Here is a 24,559-nt window from a genome sequence, read left to right on the forward strand (position 1 = left end):
AACCACACCCTAATCCTACCCATCTCCACCCCTAATCCCTAACCCCACCCCTAATCCTACCAATATCCGCCCCCTGATCCCTAACCCCACCCCTAATCCTACCCATCTCCGCCCCCTGATCCCTAACCACACCCTAATCCTACCCATCTCCACCCCCTGATCCCTAACCCCACCCCTAATCCTACCCATCTCCACCCCTTGATCCCTAACCCCACCCCTAATCCTACCCATCTCCACCCCCTGATCCCTAACCCCACCCCTAATCCTACCCATCTCCACCCCCTGATCCCTAACCCCACCCCTAATCCTACCCATCTCCACCCCCTGATCCCTAACCCCACCCCTAATCCTACCCATCTCCACCCCCTGATCCCTAACCCCACCCCTAATCCTACCCATCCACACCCCCTGATCCCTAACCCCACCCCTAATCCTACCCATCTCCATCCCTTAGATCTGGATTCAACTCCGCCGCCTGAATCTCATGTATGAGGTGCTAATGCATTTCAGAAGCATCCCAGAAGCAGCTCTCCGCACTGCTTCACTAAAGATAGGTGCTAAGTCTATACGCCGCGTCCGTAAATACAAAATAAAAGTAAAAAAAAAACATTTTTTAAATAAACACCCTGTAAGGACTCCCAATTGTTTTGCACACCAATATATCATTGGTAGAAATCATAAACTGTAAGGAAGATGAAAACACATCGGACAAGCAAATCACATGGCCTCACGCATCTAGTCGCTTCGCTTCTGAAATACATAAATACATAAATAAATAATTTCATAATCCTCGGAAATTTCATTTTCCCCTGTTGCCATGGAAACGTTATGAAGTGACGAAATTGCGTGACGAGAACATCATCGAAAAGCTGTAAAACAGGAGCACACTTTTTTTTATATATTTCATATTTTATTTATCATAATTTTTACTGAAGTTATAGCATATTCCTTTTGTAAAGCTACATAGTTTGGTAAGTTTGATGTGTTTATTAAGGTCTAAAATTAAACAAGATGAGAACTATTCCAGCACTTTCTGTGATGTATATGCTTGCTTATCATACTGTAGGAAGTAAAAAGAAATGACTCTTTACATTAAGGTAGTAGCCTAGCGAGAACAGGGTATTGGGGAATCACTTTTTTTTTCTCTACACTGTAAAAAATTTGGAGAAGGATTTACTTGAAAAAACCTTGCTAAACGATCTCACTCAGAAAATGCTAGTAAATTTACAAAGATTTGCCAAGTAAAAACCTAAACATATTTATCAGTAGCTTTAATTAGAAATCTTTAAGTTAAATTTACTTGGAATGTAGAATTAAGTAAACTTTACAAAAAATAAGTAATTTTAACTCTGCTTGTAAAAGGTTGATTAATACCGATTTCCTTTGCCTTTGTATTACACTTCACTAAAACAATTATCTTGAATTTTATTAGTCATTTATAGTATGTTCTTTACTTAGATCATCCAAGTAATTTATACGTATATACATAATGTCAGACATTAAGCCTTATGTGAATGCAAACACCTCAATACTTGGTAGACAATACACAATGGTGGTAACATTTGATGGATCGTTTTTGTGTTTGAATGTGTCGTTTTAAGCAAAAAATTTACTCGAAATGTCACAAAATGGCAATTTACTAATACTGAAAACAAAAATCAATGATAAAACAGTGTAAATACAGCTGGAAACCAGTGAAAAATGAACCTCATTAATTATTCAAGGTCCAGTGCATGATGGGAACCCCAGTATGAGAAAAGTTGACTAATTTTTACTTAATTTTATTGAGTTGATATTACACTTTCATTTATACTCGCTTAAAATAAGTACTGATATGGAATTTACTTAGTTTTTTTAATTCTTGCCTGAACTAACTTTTTCAAGTAAATTACATTGGGTTTTTTCACTAGAATTTACTTAACCAAAAAATCATTTTTTACAGTGTATTTTTCATCAAACCGCAGTTTCTGCAAGTTCCCGCAATTTCGTCACATAAAATTGCATAAATATCCTGCATATTCCATTGCATTTTTCAAGACAACGGGCCGCATAATCAAGGATTTTTGCCTGGAACAATGACAAAAAAAAACTGTGTTTTTCTAGAAGGACTGTATTTTGTAAAGACACAAAACATAAAAGATGCTTTTCAGTTTTATTTAGCTGATTGTGACCAAATAAGTTTTGTTTTTAATCATCCCGACAAAAAATATGACTGAAGCAAGTGTGCACATTCTGCACGTGTTTAGTTTTTATTGTGAGAGTATCGATTGATGTCTTACTCTTATCTGTATGACCACAATTGATGGAGTATTTTAAGTTGTTTCCGCTGTTATAATGAGACAAAATCATTTGTTATTGTGACCTATTGAACATTACTGCTTAGTGCTCAACACACTAAAGGCTGTTCTGTAGCAACAACCTCAGGGGACTAAACGCCGCTAGTTGGAACAAACTGTAATTTGCAGTTCAAAATAAATGAAAAGAAACCTAGCATTGGGGATTTGTTGCTTTTTCCTGTTGTACAGAACTCATATCGAACAGTGACCCCAAAACCGAGGTACGTACCGAACCGTGACTTCTGTGTATCGTTTCACCTTTACTTTTAACCTAACATTAGCCACTTTTACATGGCTACTCGCTCCAATATTAACCTAGATAACTGTGCACTATATTATTATGCGCATATCCAAGTGTTTGTGCGGAGTGTAAAAGCCAAATAAGTAGTGTTTACTGCCTGATATATTTAAATTAACAATAGGAGCATCTATTCTGCAGAGATGTAGAGTCAGCATCGTCAATGCGGCCGACACTGATTCAGAAAAAACACTAGACAAAATTATTTTTAAAAATGACCCACCTGTACACGTATATACTGTACGTAAGGGATAGCGTACAGGCTGATGGTCATTATTGTGAAATAAACACGGACAGCGTGATCGGTGTCTTGTTTCATCCTAGAGGGGTTTATTATGCAATAATGACTGCAACAGAGCTACACATTAAGACACACATTGACATTGAATATTGATTTAGGTTATTTTATCATCCTGTACTTTAGATTAAAGCTACATACCACACATATACTGTAGGCACAAATATATATAAAAAATCTCCTCAACCAGGTTAAATACAGTGGTGTGAATAAGTGTTTGCCCCCATGCTAAAGTTGCCTAAAAAGAGATCTTAGGCTAAGATATTGATCTTAATGCCTTAATTAGAAAAATGAGGAAAACTCCAAACTTTAAGGACACAAATTTTCTTTGTGAATGAATAATGTATCATAAATAAATAAATAAATAAATGTTTTTCCTTAAAATACAGGGTGCATAAGTCATTGCCCCCCTATGTTAAATTCCCAGGCAGAGTCAGGCAGATTTTTTATTTTTAAAAGCCAGTTATTTCATGGATCCAGGATAATATGCATCCTGATAAAGTTCCCTTGGCCTTTGGAATTAAAATATCCCCACATTATCACACACCTTCCACCACACCTAGAGATTGGCATGGTTTTACTTCAGTTAGCCTAATAGCTGGTTTGATTTGCATTGAAAGATGATCTTATGGAAAGTACCCCATGCCAATCTCTAGGTATGGTGAATGGTGTGTGATGATGTGGGTTTATTTTAATCCCAAAGGCCAAGGGAACTTTATCAGGATGCATATTATCCTGGATCCATGAAATAACTGGCTTTTAAAAATAAAAATCTGCCTGACTCTATGGGAGTTTAACATAGGGGGGCAATGACGTATGCACCCTGTATTTTAAGGAAAAACATTTATTTATTTATGATACATTATTCATTCACAAAGAAAATTGGTGTCCTTAAAGGTTGGAGTTTTCCTCATTTTTCTAATTAAGGCATTAAGATCAATATCCAAAAGATGATTTTTTATTCCTCTTTTTAGGCAACTTTAGCATGGGGGCAAACACTTATTCACACCACTGTAGATTAAATAAAATATATCCAAGCACCAACATCAACAAATATAAAGCATGAAAACCATGAGGAATGTGATTTCCACCTGAAATGAATGGTGTTCGTTCATTCCTGCACTCATCGACAAAGATCTGCCCTCATCTCATAATTACACATGTGCATCTATTCATCATACAATGAACAAAAAATGTACACATGAAGGTGTAATGCAATGTGAAACAAAGAGAAAGAGGTAATTAGAGAGAGAGAGAGAGAGAGAGAGAGAGAGAGAGAGAGAGAGAGAGAGAGAGAGAGAGAGTGCACAAGGAAATGTTTGACATTTCAATAGCTGAACATCATCATTATATAGGGTCAAGGCCACTAAACAAGCAGAGGAAGGCCGTGAAGTATTCATGCTACTTCTGCTGATAAATAATCAGCAGAGAAACATAATGTGGGTCTCGCAGATGGATATACAGTATAGGCCACGAACACACTGCAGCTAAATTCACTTTGACTGCTTAATCCCATTCTGTAACAACACAGTACGGTCAATATGGGAGTGAAAAACGCCATGTAGAAGCTAATTAACTCCCGAAATATGACCAAAATATGCACCAAACTTTTATGCGAAGAGATTTGAGTTTCTGTGTGTATCTGACGATAGGTTCAAATTCTGTGCCATTCCGCATTGTACAGTAAAATGCATTTTTAGGACTTTTAAGATATCAATGGTTTCTGCATCATGGAAATCATGTGGCCCTACATGCATGGTTTGGTATTTTTATGTACTGTAAAAGCAGGGATTTTGCACATGCTAATTGACTATTACTCAATTCCAGTGGCAAAAGGCTTCAAACATCAATGTATCATTTGAACTGGTTGCTTGATCTCTGGAACCAGTGGTTAATGAGATCACATCCAACTAAACCAGCTCCAGTGGGAGAACACGTCTATTAGAGCGGCCGTGTGATGGTGACCGAGGTTTAGGCTGTGCTGTAATTACACAGGGATCTTGGAGTAAATATGACAGCAGAAAAGGATTTTACGAATCACTGTTCTTTTTGTTTCTTTGCACTTAATTAATGTCTCATTCTCAAGGCTTATTTAAGAAGCCAATAATTACTGATGTACATTGGATCATCAAAATGAACAAATCTTTTTTTTTTTTTTTTTTTGAGTCAATTCGTTTGTTTCGTTCGTTGAATGAACCAAACGACTCGGAAAAAGATTTTTTCATTTTGATGAACGAGTTTGAACAGGAGTCACCAACGTGAATCACAGAACAGAGCAAGGCGAGCATTTGAGCTTATAAAACTTAAACTTTGTTATTTATTTTTTAAATGAGCGATCGTTTCGCTTGATAAGACCCTTATTCATCGTCTGGAATCGTTTAAAGCCCTTTGAACAGTTTGCAGTTTGCACTAAAACTGTCTTTTGGATCTTGAACCGTTTGGTTCCCATTGAAATCCATTATTTTGAGAAAATCCAGGAATGTTTTCATCAAAAACCTTAATTTCTTTTCGACTGAAGAAAGACAGACATGGAAATCTTGGATGACATGGTGGTGAGTAAATAAAGTGAACTACTCCTTTAATAACGCAAGGTTTGAAAGTAAATAAAACACGTATTTGCCATAGAAACATAATTTTACGAGGTTATAAAATGCCATATGGTACAACGCCCTAAATAATGTAATATTCATGAACTAATAATTGTTGATATTTGTAAAACAAAAAAAATGTGAAAATAATGATTAAGATGAGATACACTAATTTGTGTATGAAAATAGGTTATTACTTTTACCTGGTTACACCACATGACAATAGTTTTTAGTTAAAAACAACAAATGTTTTACAAAACCACATGACACAAGGAGATATTTCCAGATGTTTTTCCATTTCTTTATCTTCAACATTTAAATCTGAAATGGTTCAAATGGTACACTAATAGTATGTAGAGTTGATCTTTGTGTGATCATAAATATTGGTTCTGCTTGGGAAAATCTAGTTTGCACGCAATCTCTGAATATCTATGAATTTTGAAGCCCTTAACCTGGCAAATGCACTTATTCGTTTTCCTCACCAGTTAAAAACAGGTTTTTTGTCAGGCAAACTGCTGAGACGTGCGCCTGGCATTGCATTGCTGTCTGGTAATCAGACTAGATCCTTTGAAGTGTTGAGTATCAGACGGTCAGCGAATAGCATGTGGACGTGCCGTCTGATGCCGAGATTACATGCCTCATGCTCGGCCTGCAGCAGATTTGTCAGTTATATCGGGAAGCATATGGAAACCCATATATTGGCAGAACATCCCAGTATCCCAGAGAGAAATGAGTTCCAACACTGAGGCATGATGGATAATCAAGGCTTTAGGCTTGATGCTTGTGTAATACCGGCTCAGGGCGGCTGCACTCGGTACTGACTTACAATGAAGTTTGCAATGATTATTAAAACATCCTGCTTTATGCGGTTTAAAAAATAGCACTTTAAAAAGACAAGTATGCAGTCATATTTAGATGATATCTTAGTGGTTAGACAAGAAAGTTCAGACTGACCGCTGCTGTTTCGGCTCTTCCTGTTGGATTTCCCCCCCGTCAGAAGCATTTTCAAGCTGTTCTTAAACATTGTGGCAGAAGGACTGTATGCCTGCAAAGGTGAAGAGAAAAAATGTTTTTAGCAATATAACTTTATGCATGTATATAAATATCCTAATTATATAAGTTTGTATATGTTTTTTGTTTGGTTAAATGTCATATTTGAAACATCAGGTGTTTATGGCTCATATAGCATGATATAGTGAGAATATGAAGCTCAAACATCAATTTTATTCAGAGGCCCAAAATACGCAAAGAATGCAATCTGGTGCAGATGTATTATATGACCAAAAAGTAAATGAAATTATAGCATATGAACTCTCAGGAAAAAAAAGGTACAAAAGCTGTCACTGGGGTTGTACATTTTCAAAAGGTACACTTTTTTACCTAAAGGATATTGGTACCTTAATGTACCTGAAATGTACATATTAACACCTAAAATGAACATTTTGGCACCTGAAATGCACATATTAACACCTAAAATGTACATATTAGCACCTGAAATGTTCATATTAACACCTAAAATGTATATATTAGCACCTAAAATGTACATATTAACACCTAAAATGTACATATTAGCACCTGAAATGTAGATATTAACACCTGAAATGTACATATTAGCACCTGAAATGTAGATATTAACACCTGAAATGTATATTAACACCTGAAATGTACATATTAACACCTGAAATGTACATATTAGCACCTGAAGTGTACATATTAGCACCTGAAATGTAGGCCTACATATTAACACCTAAAATTTATATATTAGCAACTAAAATGTACATATTAGCACCTGAAATGTAGATATTAACACCTGAAATGTACATATTAGCATCTGAAATGTACATATTAGCACCTGAAATGTACATAATAGCACCTGAAATGTAGATATTAACACCTGAAATGTACATAATAGCACCTGAAATGTAGATATTAACACCTGAAATGTACATATTAGCGACTGAAATGTATATTAGCACCTGAAATGTAGATATTAACACCTGAAATGTACATAATAGCACCTGAAATGTAGATATTAGCACCTGAAATGTACATATTAGCACCTGAAATGTACATATTAGCACCTGAAATGTACATATTAACACCTGAAATGTACATAATAGCACCTGAAATGTAGATATTAACACCTGAAATGTACATAATAGCACCTGAAATGTAGATATTAACACCTGAAATGTACATATTAGCGACTGAAATGTACATATTAACACCTGAAATGTACATATTAGCACCTGAAATGTACATATTAGCACCTGAAGTGTACATATTAGCACCTGAAATGTAGGCCTACATATTAACACCTAAAATTTATATATTAGCACCTAAAATGTACATATTAGCACCTGAAATGTACATATTAGCACCTGAAATGTACATATTAGCACCTGAAAATGTACATATTAGCACCTGAAATGTTCATATTAGCACCTGAAATGTACACATTAGCACCTGAAATGTACATATTAGCACCTGAAATGTACATATTAGCACCTGAAAATGTACATATTAGCACCTGAAATGTTCATATTAGCACCTGAAATGTACATATTAACACCTGAAATGTACACATTAGCACCTGAAATGTACATATTAGCACCTGAAATGTTCATATTAGCACCTGAAATGTAGATATTAGCACCTGAAATGTTCATATTAGCACCTGAAATGTACATATTAGCACCTGAAATGTTCACATTAGCACCTGAAATGTACATATTAACACCTGAAATGTTTACCTTTTAAAAAGGTACAGCCCCAGTGACCGCTTTCGTACCTTTTTTCTGAGAGTGTGATTTAAATCAATAAGATGTTTATATGTACATAAAATGCATATAAATTTCAGTCATCACTCTATATCTCTCAATAATATGATGATATTTAAAAGCTTAGTTGTATGATCTGTAGTTTTCAAACTTGTAATGCAATGCAATACAACGATTGCGAGATTGCCTGATTGACCAAATTCTTATGTTAACTTTATAAAAACTCACAGCAAAAACTCTCCACAATCTAAAAGTGGACGTTTTTACAATTTCACTAAAAGCTTTTACTTGATAAAAAGCATTTTGATTATGTCGATAATTTAGAGACTTTAGAAATTTGTGTATCAAATATGATATTGTAGAGTGATCGAATATACAAATGTCCAAGGGCTTTTAACCATAAGGCACAATTCAAATCATTGTTGACAAATTGCACTAAACATTGACAAAGATGCTTGCACACACAACCCAAGGCATAACAATGCTTTTGGAGAGAAGACGACTTACCAAAAGCCATTATGTGTAATGCACTAAGCAGGTTTATTGCTTTCCCCCATGTAATTGAATTCAGAAACAGGCAAACAAGAGTAGAAAAAAACAATAAAACCTTCCTAAAATATCCAGAACTTATTTAGACTGGATGAATCAGAAGTGTAATGCTTATGATGATGATAGCATGCAAGCACACCAGAGAGAAATTCAAGCTTTAATTTTACCCAATAACATTATCAGGGGCACGTCTAGAGTGCTTCCTGTTATGGTATGTGCATAGACTGGGAACATTACCATATTAACTAAGTGACTGCCTCTTCCCGTAGTCGCTACCGCGGATCTCATTCTCGCTTTCTATTTCAGAAGACTAATGAAAACAATCAGTCAGGGTTTTGCTGGTTTGCCCCTGCTGGTAGGTACTGTAACTACACCACTGTGGCCTAAAAACCTCTTTCTGTCATGACAAATCTCGGAGTGTTATGACAAAGTTGATATATTTGGTCTTGGCAGAATAGATCTGCAACGCAGCTGCAGGGCAAGTATGGAACTTGCTATGGCCAATACATATACAAAACAAAATGTTGTAAATGAGTAAGACATGCTGCTGCTGTACAATATAGCGTACATGAATTACCCGTAGCAGATCTATATAGATGGAGCTGGAGGGTTTCTGAAAGCACATTGCACTGCTGAGGCAAATGCTGACTAAGGCCCCGTCCACACTACTGCGTTTTCGTTTAAAAACGGAGAATTAAAACGAATACGATCTCCGTCCACACCAGCGTTTTATCTGTGTATTAGAAATGATCTCCGTCCACATTTATTCGAAATAGTTTTAATTTACTGTATTTTATTTTTATCATAATTTTTATTTTTCATTATTTCTTATTTTTTATTCTAAACTGTTTTAATTATTCTGATTTCTTTTGATTATTTTAATTTCTTCTATGTAAAGCACTTTGAATTGCCATTGTGTATTAAATGTGCTATATAAATAAACTTGCCTTGCCTTGCCTAAAACGACTGAAAACGCGGATCACGTGACCATTCACCAACACTGGGCATGCGCGTGCCGGTGTAAACATTGATTGACGAATCATGGACGGATACGTCATGACTGATAACACCCAATCATGGAGCCGAGCGTCAGCCCCTGCGTCAGCGTTTCTGAAGCATAGCTGTCAACATTGAACATTGAAAATAAGGGAGATTTCCCGGAATCCATCGCCAAAATAAGGGATTTTTTTTTTTACATTATTAAGAGCATAAGAAACAAATGAAAAAAAAAAAGATATTTTATTCCTATGCTATGACCTGTAGTGGACACCCGGACTCGATTGTTTAAAAAAAAAATTACATGAAAATATAAATAGGCAAAAATAATGGAAATTTGCCTGGAAACGCTTCCAACACGCTTGCGTGTCGCGTGAAAAATAGGTATCTATCTGGTTCTATTTCTAGCATGCACGCGTTTGCGCGTGTCACGCAGACAGTGTGCAAGCTCTAATCTGTTAACATGGGAGCCGGAATAAAAACCATAGACAGTAAAATAAAACGGTCACGCCATGCAGCTGAGACGCACGCAGCCAGTGTGTCTCCGGCCAGCGCGCGCGGCGCTGCATCCCAGTATGAACGACTTCAAGCCGAATATGTCCGAGCTTGTACGTCTCACACAATCAGAACGTAAAAATACGGGATATTTTACGGGAAAATACTACAACGGGAAGACAGCGGGAACATAGATAAAATACGTGAGAAACCCGGAAAAAACGGGAGGGTTGACAGCTATGTTCTGAAGTCCTATGTTTTGTCTCGTCTACACTAAAACGTCCTCCGGAGATTCAAAACGCAAAACGGAGCTGCAGCGTTTCTAAACTTCTCCGTTTTAGGTCTTCGTTTTTCCCGTTTTAGTCTGGACGGGAGGTGCAAACGTACAAAAGGTCTCCGTTTTTAAACGAAAACGCAGTAGTGTGGACGGGGCCTAAGTATTTGAAGGTCGAGCAGTGAGCTCATTGGCTGCTGATGGCAGGAACCAATCAGCTGCGCCCTATAGAGGATGACATGATTCAAGCAGTTTGAGTAAATGAACCAATGATCTAGAGTTTCAAAACGGAATTTTGTATTGATATCCACTCAAATGTAGCCATATATTCTGACAAAAACGCTAATATTTTATTGTTATTCGCCGAAAAATGGGTAGAAACCCATTTGAACTCAGAAAAAGTAAACTTTACAATTAATTACTAAGCACCAGCAAGTGACAAAAACTGAAAACCCAGACAAACTTCCGGCAAAGTTGAGATTCGCTCTGCAAGTCAGTCTGGCCAAGAGCACATTCAAGCCCATTTCCAATTTTTCCAAATAGAGGCACCAATCACAAACCTTGAGGCGGGCCTTAGACGATGACGATAGCTCTGATTGGTTTTAGGTCTCTCCAATTGGACTCAGAGCATCCGTTGGTGACGCCCCTTTGGAAATGGGCTCCCCACTCTCCATTACAACTGAGAAGGGTCCAAGTGACTTCAGTGGCTCAATCTTAACTTTATCAAGCGACGAGATGAGAAGTAAATGAACAGTTGAAATAAAGTTGTTATCTTTGTTGTTTTTTGCGCACAAAAAGTGTTCTCGTCGCTTGATAAAGTTAAGATTGAGCCACTGTAGTCACTTGGACTATTTTAATGATGTCTTTAATAACTTTTCGAGGCCAGCAAATTTCAATCCCTCAAGAAGCCTATGGACTAGTATGGAGGAGTGATCCACTTCTAAGATTTAAGTTTTAAGTGTAATACTAGCTATTTCATATGCAAAGATGTTAGCAAATTAAAGCAGTGGGCGTTTACACTGAAGTCTCAAAACAGACACACTCCTTAAAACAGAGCGTTCATATCCGAGGGGCTAGAAAAAATGCCTTTTGTTTCTAAATGATGACAATTTGATGTAAAAATCATTCTAACATTATAAGTGCACCCCAGGAAACATTATAAAACAATGCACTTCACTTCATGGCTCAACTTAACCCAGGCCATTTGGCTCAATTTACCCCACTCCCAGCATTTTGACAAACTTGCATCATCCTCTGACGTCTGGTAAAGTCTAAAGAAGCAATTGCAATGTGCATGTGTCAAACCAAACGGCAAACGCATCCATGGATGAGTATAGTTTGTGAGCTGTGTGGACACGACTGTGCGCGAGACGGAGCGGAACGCAGAAAAGGAAGTATACCCGGGCCTTCATCCACACACATTAATAAAATGTACTTTTTGGATTCATTCCCAGTAAAGTTGCATGGGGATGAGCTGCGGTATCCCACCAGCCTGCTACGAGCTCTCTCCTGGTCGCATGGCACCACTACTTGCGCTGCCGCGGATGGCTCAGCTGTGTGTTGGATGAAGGCATTTGGCGGGGTGGCTGTGGTGGTGTGTGTTGCTGCTCACTGATTAAGCTCCTGCTGTTTGTCATTGTCAAGGCTCTGTGGTGAGGGAACTTCGGGTCATCGCAGGTGTTTTGTTAGCCATGCTACATTCATCACTCCAGCAGGGATTACTTGTGCTGACTTTTCTTTTTCCAGTTCTGAAAAAATTGTGATTGGACCGATGTTATTTTAGTATTATTGAGATAATACTATAATTTTTATTCACATTTTCTGATTAGTCTTTCCTAGTCTTTTTTGTTTCCGTTTTCATTTTAGGTAAAATTTAAGTATTTTTTTATTAACTTAAAATGTAGGTCTATATGGATTTTATAATTTTTTACTTCAGTTTTAGTTTTTGTTATTTTACTATATTAAGTTAAACTAAATGAAAATGGAAAATTTTGACTAATTTTGCCGAAAATTTTAGCTAAACCTAGAAATAAAATTCGAAATAAAATAAGTTAAAAGTTTGAAATAAAATAAGTTTAAGTTTTTTATTTTATTTTATTTAGTTAAGATTTATTGTATTTTAAAATCAGCATGAAATAAAAGTTGTGATAAGCTTTTCTTCCCTATTGTGACATAAATCCTAGTGAAATGGCTTTTCGAACAAGAAAAAATGTAGGGCGGGGCTTGGTTTTGTCCATGGGGAATCGATTGGATGGTTGTGGTTTCTTATTGGTGGATCTCATCTGAGTGACAGGTTGCCCCGCCCTCGTGAACACATCATAAGAGAAGAGATGTCGCTGCAAGATGACACATTAATAAATAGTATATATTAATCATTTATAATAAATATTGCAATATTCCATTAAAAAATATGAATTATGAATTTTGATTTCATGGTGATTTTAAAGGATAAGTTCACTTAAAAAAAAAAAAAAAAAAACTTTTGCTGATAATTTATTCACCCCCATGTCATCCAAGATGTCCACGTCTTTCTTTCTTCAGTCAAAAAGAAATTAAGGTTTTTGATGAAAACATTCCAGGATTTTTCTCCATACAATGGACTTCAATGGGAGTCAAAAAACGGTTCAAGGTCCAAAAGACACTTTCAGTGCAAACTGTTCAAAGGGCTTTAAACGATTCCAGATGATGAATACGGGTCTTATTAAGCGAAACGATCGTTTAAGTCTAAGTTTAAGTTTTATAAGCTCAAATGGTCGCCTTGCTCTGTTCTGTGATGCACTTTTGTGACTCTCCTGTTTGAACTTGTTCGTCATCAAAATGAACGAATCTTTTTCCAAGTCAATTCGTTCATTGAATCAACAAAATGACACGAAAAAAGATTCGTTCATTTTGATAAACGAGTTTAAACAGGAGAGTCACAAACGCGAATCACAGGCGAGCATTTGAGCTTATAAAACTTAAACTCTGTTATTTATTTTTTTAAATGAGCGATCGTTTCGCTTGATAAGACCCTTATTCATTGTCTGGTGTCATTTAAAGCCCTTTGAACAGTTTGCACTGAAAGTGTCTTTTGGACCTTGACCCGTTTGGTTCCCATTGAAGTCCATTATATGGAGAAAAATCCTGGAATGTTTTCATCAAAAACTTTAATTTCTTTCGACTGAAGTAAGAATGACATGGATATCTTGGATGACATGGGGGTGAGTAAATTATCAGCAATTTTTTTTTTAAATTGAACTACTCCTTAATGTACTGTTTGTATGTGTTTTTTTTGTGTGTGTTTTAGTTAACTATAATAACCTTGTTTTGCACTACTGAACAGCAAAAACATTGAGGGTCTGTTAACAACAACGATATAAGTTACAGTATGTCTGAAGTAAACGTACACAGTTGAGGAAAAAAAAAAACGCGTATATTAGATCCATGTAGCTCTTAAAGTGACAGGAGCCAAATATATCTGCTGCAGTCTATCATTAATGATAATCAAACAACAAATGACTAAAGAAAATCACTTACTGATCTTGACTAAATAACCTAAGTAGCTTCAAAAACTGAAAAGCTTTTCCTAAAAATGTTTTGCTTACAGATGACGACTAAAATGCTGTATTACGATACCAGGCCAGTAGTTGGCGAGGCCAGAATTAGAATTAGTTGGCGATGTTGTGACGTATGAGGCTAAATAATAGGGGTGTAACAATGTATCGTGTCACAATATATCACAATACAAAAATGCAACAATATGTATTGCGTTTAGTTCACCCAAAATAAAATTCACTATGCGAGAAAAAATTCACTCAGTGTCAGTACTACATTAAACTACTATATATAATGTTGAATATAATGATGCACCGAGGGAATATTTGTGTGTCTTGATAATGCTAAATGTCTGATGTCACCACTAAAATGAGGCCTAAAATATTTTATATCAAGTCAAAGTGAAAGCATGTTGGTCTAAAATAATTCTGTATTTTCAGCTTCAGAATCAAGAATATTGTTATTCTGTTGTCTCTATTGTCCTGTGCTTTGGGTTTCCAGCACCAAGTCCAAGACTATTCATTTACACACACAATGTAATATCAAAGTTAGCATTTTAATCTTTAACCTTTAACCATATGTCTTGGAGTATCGCAATAATATCGTATTGTGAGTTCAGGATCTTGATATGTATCGAATCGTGACATGAGGGATCATTACACCCCGACTAAATAATGTTTCTCCGCTGGTCGTAGTCCTAGTCATAGTGGTGCAGTAAATCTACACTTTGCTAAAGAAGCGTTAATAAACTCAGTATCTTGACTAGCGAGCCCGTTCTCATGCCAAGGCGTCATATACGACGCTTTTGCCAAAGCGTAGGCATCCGATGGCACCCTTTAGCGTCAAATGAGATGCAGATATATATGGGGCAGAAGGCGCCTCCTAGTGGTCTGACCCTAACCCTACCCCAGACCTAAACCTACACTGTAAAACACTGTAATTTGAGTTAGTTCAACTCAAACCGTTTGAGGAAACCGATTAAATCATTTAAGTTTATAAACTCAAACAATTTAAGCATAAAAAAAATATTTGATTTGTTTCCAAGTAACTCAATAACTTATTGTTAAGATAACTTGGGTAAATAAAGTTAATAGTACTAATTAGTTACTGTAACTTAAATCTATGAAGTACACTGTAAACCCGAATAAGTTGGCAGAACTCAAATCACTTTTAATATTATAAACTTAGCTTTAAAAGCTAATCTGCTGACGTAGTGAATGCTAACATATTAGAAACAGTATGTTATAAGCACTTACAAGCACAGAAGCACTTGCTGTATGAGCGTGATAATATAAAGGGGATAATTTGCTCTCAAATCAAGCTGAATGCACCACTTGTCACCATCCTAAAGCGAACATTAACAGAAATTCTTCTAAATTAGCATAACAAAACTTTAATCACTACTAAATCTCACACTTAACATTATTCTTACACAAAAAAAACCATTATATTGCGCTTAATTTTAGCATTTACACTCTGTTTCGAGTGCCATCGGCAAAGCATGCTGGGAAATAGATATCCCAGCCGTTTCAGTTAAACTTAAGTTTGTCTAAATTAAAATAAATAATTTAATAAAACTCAAAACAATGAAACAGTTCAGTTTACTTCAAATATATCAGTTCTGTGAACTTGAAAGAAAAAGAAAGTGCTAAATACACAAAAAAATTAATTTGACTGAACTAATTCGTTGAATTTAAGTTTGTCCTACTCAAACCAATTAATTATATTGACCGTTAGGGTTTACCGTAACCGAAACGTCTCATTTGACGCTAAAGGGTACCATGTGCGTTGGATGTCTACGCTTTGGCAAAAATGTCGTATATGGGATGAGGATGAGAATGCGTTGGACTAGCACAACCACAGTCCTGTAGTCCGCCATTGTTATTTTGATTGTCAAGTACTCGTGCATGCCTTTTCACAGTTTTCACATATTTGCGTTTTTTTAAGTTTACACAGAGACGATAAAAATATAGTTTACAAAAACTTGCACTTTGAAAAAAATTTCAGGCCCCCAAAACGCAGTTGTCGTGTAAATGAATGGGAAAAAAAGCATACAAAGCTTTCATGTAAACAGCCCCTGATTCAAACTTTATAATTTGACCAGAAGGAAGTATTTCAGAAAGAATCAGAATCATGCTCACGGTAAAAGGTAAAAGTGGATAATGTCAACACCAGATGTTAGCAGTAACAGCTAAGCTGTGGGCCAGTGCTACTCCACGTTAAACGTTTGCAAGAGCTAAAAGAGCTCTGAATGCACTCTGAATGTTGAGTGTTCTCGAACAAAGAATCATCACCGTCACCACGCAGTGTACAGACAGCTATAAATGTTAAATATATGCAAGAACAATCACAATTCAGTATGCAAATAGATGCAAAGTAGAAGGGCAAACACAAATTGGACTGCTTAATACTCTGTCAGTGGAGATTTGCAAACATAAATTTCTTTAAAAAACGACATTAATGAAGAAAATGATAGCCTATTATCTATAAAAACTCTGAATAAAGTCTGTACTTTTAATACGTAATAATATAGTGCTGTCAATGCAAATTGTGCATTTTATTACAAGTCAAAAAAGTGTGTGATTAACATCCAGAACAGACCAAAAAATCTACAATTTTGAGTTTGTCTGTTGGACCAACTAATGACAGGCTTTAGTAGTGGCAGTCTACTTTACTAAATCCACATCCTCAAAGTGTCATGCCCTTGAACAGGACCTTGGAAGTTGCTGCAGGGAGACTGTCTCTGCAATTTTGCTTTATGATACCTTGAAATAAAAACAAATAATAAGCTCTTCACAAATTAAAAGCAAATCTAAACAAAAAGGCTACCACAGGACCAAAAAACAAAATGTAATGCTGCCCTTATATGACAAATACTGCTCTTAAACAACCCCCAACCCAAGCACACACACATCAAATATGCAATTAAACAGGTTTATTTTGAAAAGAAAATTAGTCATTAATTTATTCTATGAAAGCATTTCTGTTCATAAGGACTCGTATGATGTAATCAGATAATTGCATTAGATGTTACCAAAAGTCAAAAGACAGAATTAATGAGACACAAATGATGCTCTCTGAGCAGTTTGAAGCACTGGAGCAAGGCTGTGGACGCTCGGTACAATTAACGGCTTTTAGATGCCACAGCCATGTAATGCATCATAAATAAAGCATATAACGAAAGCCCTATTAGAGCCCTTGTGTGTCTCTAAAATGCATTTGGAGAAGGCAAGTGGTATATTGATTACCAACAAAACAAAACAAAGGCTCTTTATGATCTAGCGCTCTGCAAACACATTAGCTCATTAACTGTAGACTAAACAAGACTTTGATTAATCAAATAAACAATGTGTTATACATTTGGTAAAGCAACTTACGGTGAATTCTAGGTGTATAGTTTGCCAGTGTGGGAACTGAACCCATGGCCTTGGCGTTGCTACTTGCTAGTCTCATCTTCTGTTCATATTACAGCAGCTCTGCTATACTAATAATAGTCAGTGTTTTGTTACAACAACAAAAAAAGTCACTATTACCTGAGTTTCATAACTACAAAAAACAAGTTTGTCGTAATGTTGGATTGGCAATGCCTTGTTTTGAAGGTTATTTTGAAGGTTGCATAACCTCTGTGTAGTTTAATACTCTGGAGGTTTCAAAAGAGATTTGAAGGTTATATAAGTGTTGTGCGGTTGAAAATGTGTGCATTCAAACTGACATTTCAAGGTTGAAGGGATGAAGGTCTTAGGTGGTTGCTAGGAAAATAAATTATTTCAGACAGACAGAAAAACAGACAGGCAAGCAAGCAAATAAATAAATAAATAAATAAATAAATAAATAAATAAATAGATAGATAGATAGATAGATAGATAGATAGATAGATAGATAGATAGATAGATAGATAGATAGATAGATAGATAGATAGATAGACAGACAGACAGACAGACAGACAGACAGACAGACAGACAGACAGACAGACAGACAGACAGACAGACAGACAGACAGACAGACAGACAGACAGACAGACAGACAGACAGACAGACAGACAGACAGACAGACAGACAGACAGACAGACAGACAGACAGACAGACAGACAGACAGATAGATAGATAAATAAAGCACAGCATGACCTCTTTAAACACTGGGGTCGTCCCTTTAGGCATCTGTCATGTCTTATGTTTAACTAAACAAGCGAACACGCACCCGTTCTCTTTCCTTTCTCACTTTGTCAGATCTCATTTGGCTCTTTTCCAGTTAATGAAGCAGAACCGGTCCTTCTGAAACACCGGCATCAATTCAAGTGTCACAGTTTATTTGGGATAGTGAATCAATCCAAATCCCTTAGTCCCTTAAGCTAGAGGAACTGGAGACACCTGTCACGGAGAACAGGAGCTAAACTAAACATCCTATCCTACTGTCCTTGGTGATCCCATCAGTATTCACACATTACATTTGGAAAACACTAAACTGAATAATCTATGTCCTATAATCATATATTTTATTACAATAATATAATATCTTATATATTTAATTATTTGATGTTATTTAATAACTCTTCTAATGTACACATGAGCAACATTTTAATGAACATGAGCAACAACAGAACGATAGATAGACAGACAGATAGACAGATATAGATAGACGTATAGACAGATGGATGGATGGACGGATAGATGGATGGATGGATAGATTGATGGATAGATGGATGGACGATGGATGGATAGATAGATGGATAGACGGAAGGATAGGCGGAAGGATAGATGGATGGTTAGATAGATGGATAGATGGATGGATGGATGGATGGATGGGTGGATGGATGATGGATGGACGGGCCGATGGATGAACGGATAGATAGATGCAGTGCCGGCGCTATGGGGGGGGCATTAGGGGGCAATGCCCCCCCCAAATGTATTTTGTGCCCCCCCAAATTGAATTATGATATAATTTACAAAATAATATCAGTTTAATTTAATTCACATTTCAGTGAGAAATAGTACAAACATATGTCTACAAACTGCTCATTAGCTGAAAATACAATAAAGCCAACATAAAAACCAGTGTGACGCTGTGAGGAAACCCCCCTGCCGCCCCCCCCAATCACGCACGTTAGTTCTTGAATGAAATGATTTTCAGTTGGCGCGACCGCGCGAGCTTCCTGCATTCAAAACAAAGCAAACAGATGAAAACTCTCCAAAAATGGAAATTAGAAAATGGTTCAATACCACAGTTTCTCCTTACACATCGATTACCCCATACAGCAAGACAACGACAGCCCGGCTTTGGTATTTGGTGCTTCTACCGTGCAGTGTTGTAGTCGAGACCGAGACCAAAGACAGTCGAGTCCGAGTCGTAAGTGTAGCTATTTATCTAACTGGCTGTAATGTTCACTATGTGTTGTCACGCGATGAAACTAATAGTTTAGTTGGCCTAGTTTTTGCGCTGCCCATTGTCCTGAAATGCACTCACTCCCGCCGTGGAGAAACAGGTGTTTAAGCCTATATTTTCTTGTAAATGGAAATTGTAGAATAATATCTGTGTATGTTGTGGGTGTTTTTTATTTGTTAAAGGTGTTAAAGGTTTTATTTGATAAAGGTAACTACATGATGCTTTTTTAAGGCTACGAATGTAAATGCTTATGTTAGAACATAGAATAAAGATGAGTAACTTAGCTTTTTTTTTTTCTCACTTCCGCCATTGAGATAGCATATAAACGGCTATTCTGTCAGTGAGAGACTATGTACATGTTCGTTAGCTTTGCTATTATAAAGCTGTGGTCAGAGTCGGTCTTGCAATTTTTTTTTTTTTTTTTTTTGTATAGGCCTATTTAACCCTTGATCAAATTTCTTAAGAGTCGCTCGTCTTGCAACAATGTGTAATGTTTTATGTGTTTATTGTGTGGGTTGCATTACTTCATGTTAATAGCTAACAGAAAAGGCAGTAGCAATAATAAATATAGGATATCTAATATCGGAAAAAAAGTCCCCATACCTACCTAGTGCCCACCCATTGAAAATAAATGCCCCCCTGCTAAAAGCGGTCTGAAGCCGGCTCTGGATAGATGGATAGGCGGAAGGATAGGCGGAAGGATAGATGGATGGTTAGATAGATGGATAGATGGATGGATGGATGGATGGATAGATGGATGGGTGGACGGATTGATGGATAGATGGATGGATGATGGATGGACGGACCGATGAACGGATAGATAGATGGATAGGCGGAAGGATAGATGGATGGTTAGATAGATGGATTGATGGATAGATGGATGGATGGATGGATGGATGGATGGATGGATGGATGGACGGACCGATGAACGGATAGATAGATGGATAGGCGGAAGGATAGGCGGAAGGATAGATGGATGGTTAGATAGATGGATAGATGGATGGATGGATGGATGGATGGATGATGGATGGACGGACCGATGAATGGATAGATAGATGGATAGGCGGAAGGATAGGCGGAAGGATAGATGGATGGTTAGATAGATGGATGGATGGATGGATAGATGGATGGATGGATGGACGGATTGATGGATAGGCGGATGGATGGATGGATGGATGGATGGATGGATGGATGAATGGATGAATGGATGAATGGATGGATAGATGGATGGATGGATGGACGGATGGACGGATGGATGGATGGATAGATTGATGGACGATGGATGGATAGAGGATGGACGGATGGTTAGATAGATGGATGGATGGATGGACGGATAGATGAACAAATAGATAGATGGATAGGCGGAAGGATAGATGGATGGATGGATGGATGGGCAGATGGATGGACGGACGGATTGACGGACGGACGGATGAACAGATGGATAGATAGATAGATAATGGATGGACGGACGGACGGATAGATGGATGGATGGATAGATAGATGGATGGACCGATGAACAAATAGATAGATGGATAGGCGGAAGGACGGGAGGAAGGACGGACGGACGGACAGGCAGATAGATAGATGGAATGATGGATGGATGGATGGATATATGAATGGATGGATGAGATGGATGGATGGATGGATGGATGGATGGACAGATGGACAGATAGATACAGATAGTAAAGATATATATATATATATATATATATATGAAGAGTTCAGATGCAAAAGCCTCTATGCCATTTGAAATTTTCTTCTAGAATGATCATTTTAATCAAGCTTGTGTATTTAAGTTCAGTAATTTCACTTAAATTGCAATGAGGATTACCTACCCAAAATTCCTGAACTTAAATATACAAGTTTGATAAAAATGATCATTTTAGAAGAAAATTTCCAATGACACTTAGAGGCTTTTGCATCTGAACTCTTCATATATATATACAGTACATATATATATATATATATATATATATATATATACACATATGGATGGATGGATGGATGGATAAGCAAATTCCAAGACTAGGGATTGCATTTAACCTAAGCCCAAGAAGAAGTCTGAGGTTACAGTGAATGAGAGTAATATAAACTCCAGCAGGCCTGCAGGATTCTGCTCTGATACATCGGCTGGATCGGTGACAGTGCCATATTGAGTTTAATTAATATTGAAAGCACAGCAGGAGTGAGAGAGGCCAGGATCGGCCGGCTGCCGCTGTGAACAGTAATGAATGTTTGGAAAGGTTAGAGAGTTTCAAAGGTTCTTAATGTGCGACCACTAAATCAACTGAATCCAACTATCCAGGGGTAAGATTGAGTGAAGATTCTCACAGAGCGCTTTATCAGAGGGACTCGCAGATGAACGTTTCTTGCCCCGGACCAGCAACGCTCTCATTAATCACATTCACATTCAAATAATAACCTGTTTTATTGATATGCAAATACATTTGCGGTTCTAATGCTACATTTGAATAATGATTCATCGCTAATGGTAGCAAAGTTTCCAAAGCAATCAGAGAAAAAGTCTTGAGAAAAAGTTTCAGTTGAGATAAGCAGAGAGAAAAGACAATTGTTGGTGGAAATATGGATTCAAGACAAATCTATTAGTATTCTGCCAGCGCCACATGTCTGCCACAGACACACACAGAGAGAGAGAGAGAGAGAGAGAGAGAGAGAGAGAGAGAGAGAGAGAGAGAGAGAGAGAGAGGTGGTAATTGACAGGTATTCTAAAAGAGCAAATGAAGCTGTGACCCCAGACAGGAGCTTCACCATAATAAGGAGGAGTGATAACATTAGCATAAAGATTTAATTAGTCGGTATAGTAATCCACTGCATAAGACGAGCCCGTTTAGTATTTGAAATTAGGGGTGGGCGATATGGAAAATATATCATATCACGATTTTTTTAGGAAAATCACGATCACGATTTTTTATCACGATTCTTTTTCAAGTTGGTTTTAATATTTTGCAAGTGGCTGTTCATTACAGCCAAACTAATGTCCCAATGTTAAAAACAAAGCTTAGGTAACAAAAGAAAAAAGAAAGCCACACATTTAGGCCAGTGGCGAAGATACAAAATCTTTGTCATTATTTTCTTTGTTATTAAAAAAATAAGACAAGATAAACATTACACAAATTAATATTCATATTAAATAAATAGTGCTTTATTTTTTCAGATGCAGTAGGTGTATTTAGCAGTAGCATTGAAGTAATTAAACGAACAAATATGAAATTAAAACACTACATAGACTTCACTGAATAAATTGATTCTTATTAAAGATATATTAAAGTTCTCAGTCAGTGAGTGATTTTCTCCTTGTGTTTTTTTGTTTTATTAACACTAAAGGGATAGTTCCCTCAAAAATGAAAATTGTCTTAATTTACTCTCTCAAGATGTTTTAAACCCGAATAAGTTTCTTTCTTCTGTTGAAAATAAAAGTTATTTTGAATAATGTGGGTAACCGAACAGTTGCTGGTCTCCTTATAGTTTTTTTTTTATAGGTTCTCTCCTGGAAGTTAATGGGGACCAGCAACTGTTTGGTTACCCACATTAAAAAAAAAAAATGTCTTTTGTGTTAAGCACAAGAAAGAAATTAATACAGGTTTGGAACAACATTAGAGTGAGTAAATAATGACGGATTTTTTTTTTTTTTTTTGTGAACTATCCCTTTAAGGACAAGCGGCACTAGGCTACTATTTATTCCTGTTGCTTTTAGACCAGCACGCGACGCGTTTAATATAGACGCATATTACACCAGATATTCTCTCAAATGTTTGCTTTGACTTTAGACATAGCCTGTTTATGTAAACATTGTGTGTATTTAACAGTATTAGCTTAATAAGACTCGAGAGATAACTTAGTCCAGTATTCAGGCGCTGTTTGACAGGCTTCTAGTGGATGTGAGCGTCGGGGGTATGCGGTCAGGAAAGCGCACGTTAGAACAGCGCATCAGCGCGTGAATTAAATGTTTAACCGGCAAGGCTTATGCAAATAATGAACTTTTGTGAATTGCAGTGTCCCGTACCTATTCATTAACGTGTGATCATGTGTAGGCTACGTCGCGTTGTACAGTTGAGAGACGGGGGCGCCAGAACTGAACTGATAGAATGCACTGTAACACGATACTACGATATTTCTTCAAAAGCAGATCGTGGAGACATTTTAATCGTCCACGATTAAAAATCGTCATATCGCACACCCCTATTTGAAATTATCAAGAATTTCAATAGACTAAAATATTTACCAAATTTTTTTTTTAACATCATCTGAACATTAGATTAAGAAATTAAACATGAGATTAAATATTAATCAGTCCTGCCATTTGATTAAAAAAAAATAAACAAATGAATCGCCTTTTTTCTGTAATTAATCACACCTAACATTAAAGTTTTTAATATATTTTAGTGCTGTCAAACGATTAAAATATTTAATCACGATTAATCGCATTAATGTCATAGTTAACTTGCGCTTAATTTCACATATTAATCTGTTCTAAATGTCTCTTGATTTCTTTTTGTCCCATTATTTTTTTTCCTCATTTTAATGCTCTTATCAACATGGAAAAGTCGATTGGCTTGCTTTGTGCAATTGTTTAAAAAAAAATTAAAATAACACCATTGGCATAGGCTAAAGCCCAATATAGCCCAAGTAACGCAAAAGCCCAATCCCAGACATTTTGGGTGATCTCGAAACACATTTTCGGGCAGACTCATCACGGAAACGCACTAGTAGCCTAGACCACTGCGCTCTGCTACCGGTAGGCGTGGCCTCCTAGGGCAGCGAAGCGAGTGCATTCTGGGAGTTGTTGTCTTTCATCCACATAAGCCAAAAATACATTTTCTGGCTTTTCTCAGTCTAGAAAGCTCCAAATTCAAAAATAATTTCACATTTCTTCTACATAAATGACCCGTTTTATATACACATTCATCTTTCCAGAGGTGGAGTATCCCTTTAACAGCCTCAGGTGTATTAGGCTGCTGTCACTTTAAGACCTGACACACATCACATTTTCTCACAAGTATTTACGTACATT

At 36.8% G+C, this 24,559-nt stretch overlaps 2 protein-coding genes across 5 annotated transcripts in view; both read right to left on the reverse strand.

Moving 5' to 3' along the window:
* The window catches only part of tanc2b (tetratricopeptide repeat, ankyrin repeat and coiled-coil containing 2b), a 218,256-nt gene that overhangs the window by 146,633 nt on the left and 47,064 nt on the right, over nt 1–24,559 (reverse strand). For all 4 annotated transcript variants that reach the window (XM_039657677.2, XM_039657676.2, XM_039657675.2 and 1 more), the window contains exon 2: nt 6,475–6,565. In XM_039657677.2, the coding sequence (XP_039513611.2) occupies nt 6,475–6,544 (70 nt within the window). In that variant the 5' untranslated portion in view covers nt 6,545–6,565. The remainder of the gene's footprint in view (nt 1–6,474; nt 6,566–24,559) is intronic.
* Nucleotides 18,492–21,082, reverse strand: LOC148971032 (uncharacterized; the record flags this gene model as incomplete). Its single annotated transcript, XM_089122481.1, has 4 exons — nt 18,492–18,515; nt 18,786–18,841; nt 18,900–18,944; nt 20,218–21,082. Coding segments are annotated over 4 exons (990 nt in total), but the record flags the coding sequence as incomplete, so codon positions are not given.

This window comes from Pimephales promelas, chromosome 17 (genome assembly GCF_988280905.1).
Source record: "Pimephales promelas chromosome 17, fPimPro1.hap1.1, whole genome shotgun sequence".
NCBI classification, from domain to species: domain Eukaryota; kingdom Metazoa; phylum Chordata; class Actinopteri; order Cypriniformes; family Leuciscidae; genus Pimephales; species Pimephales promelas.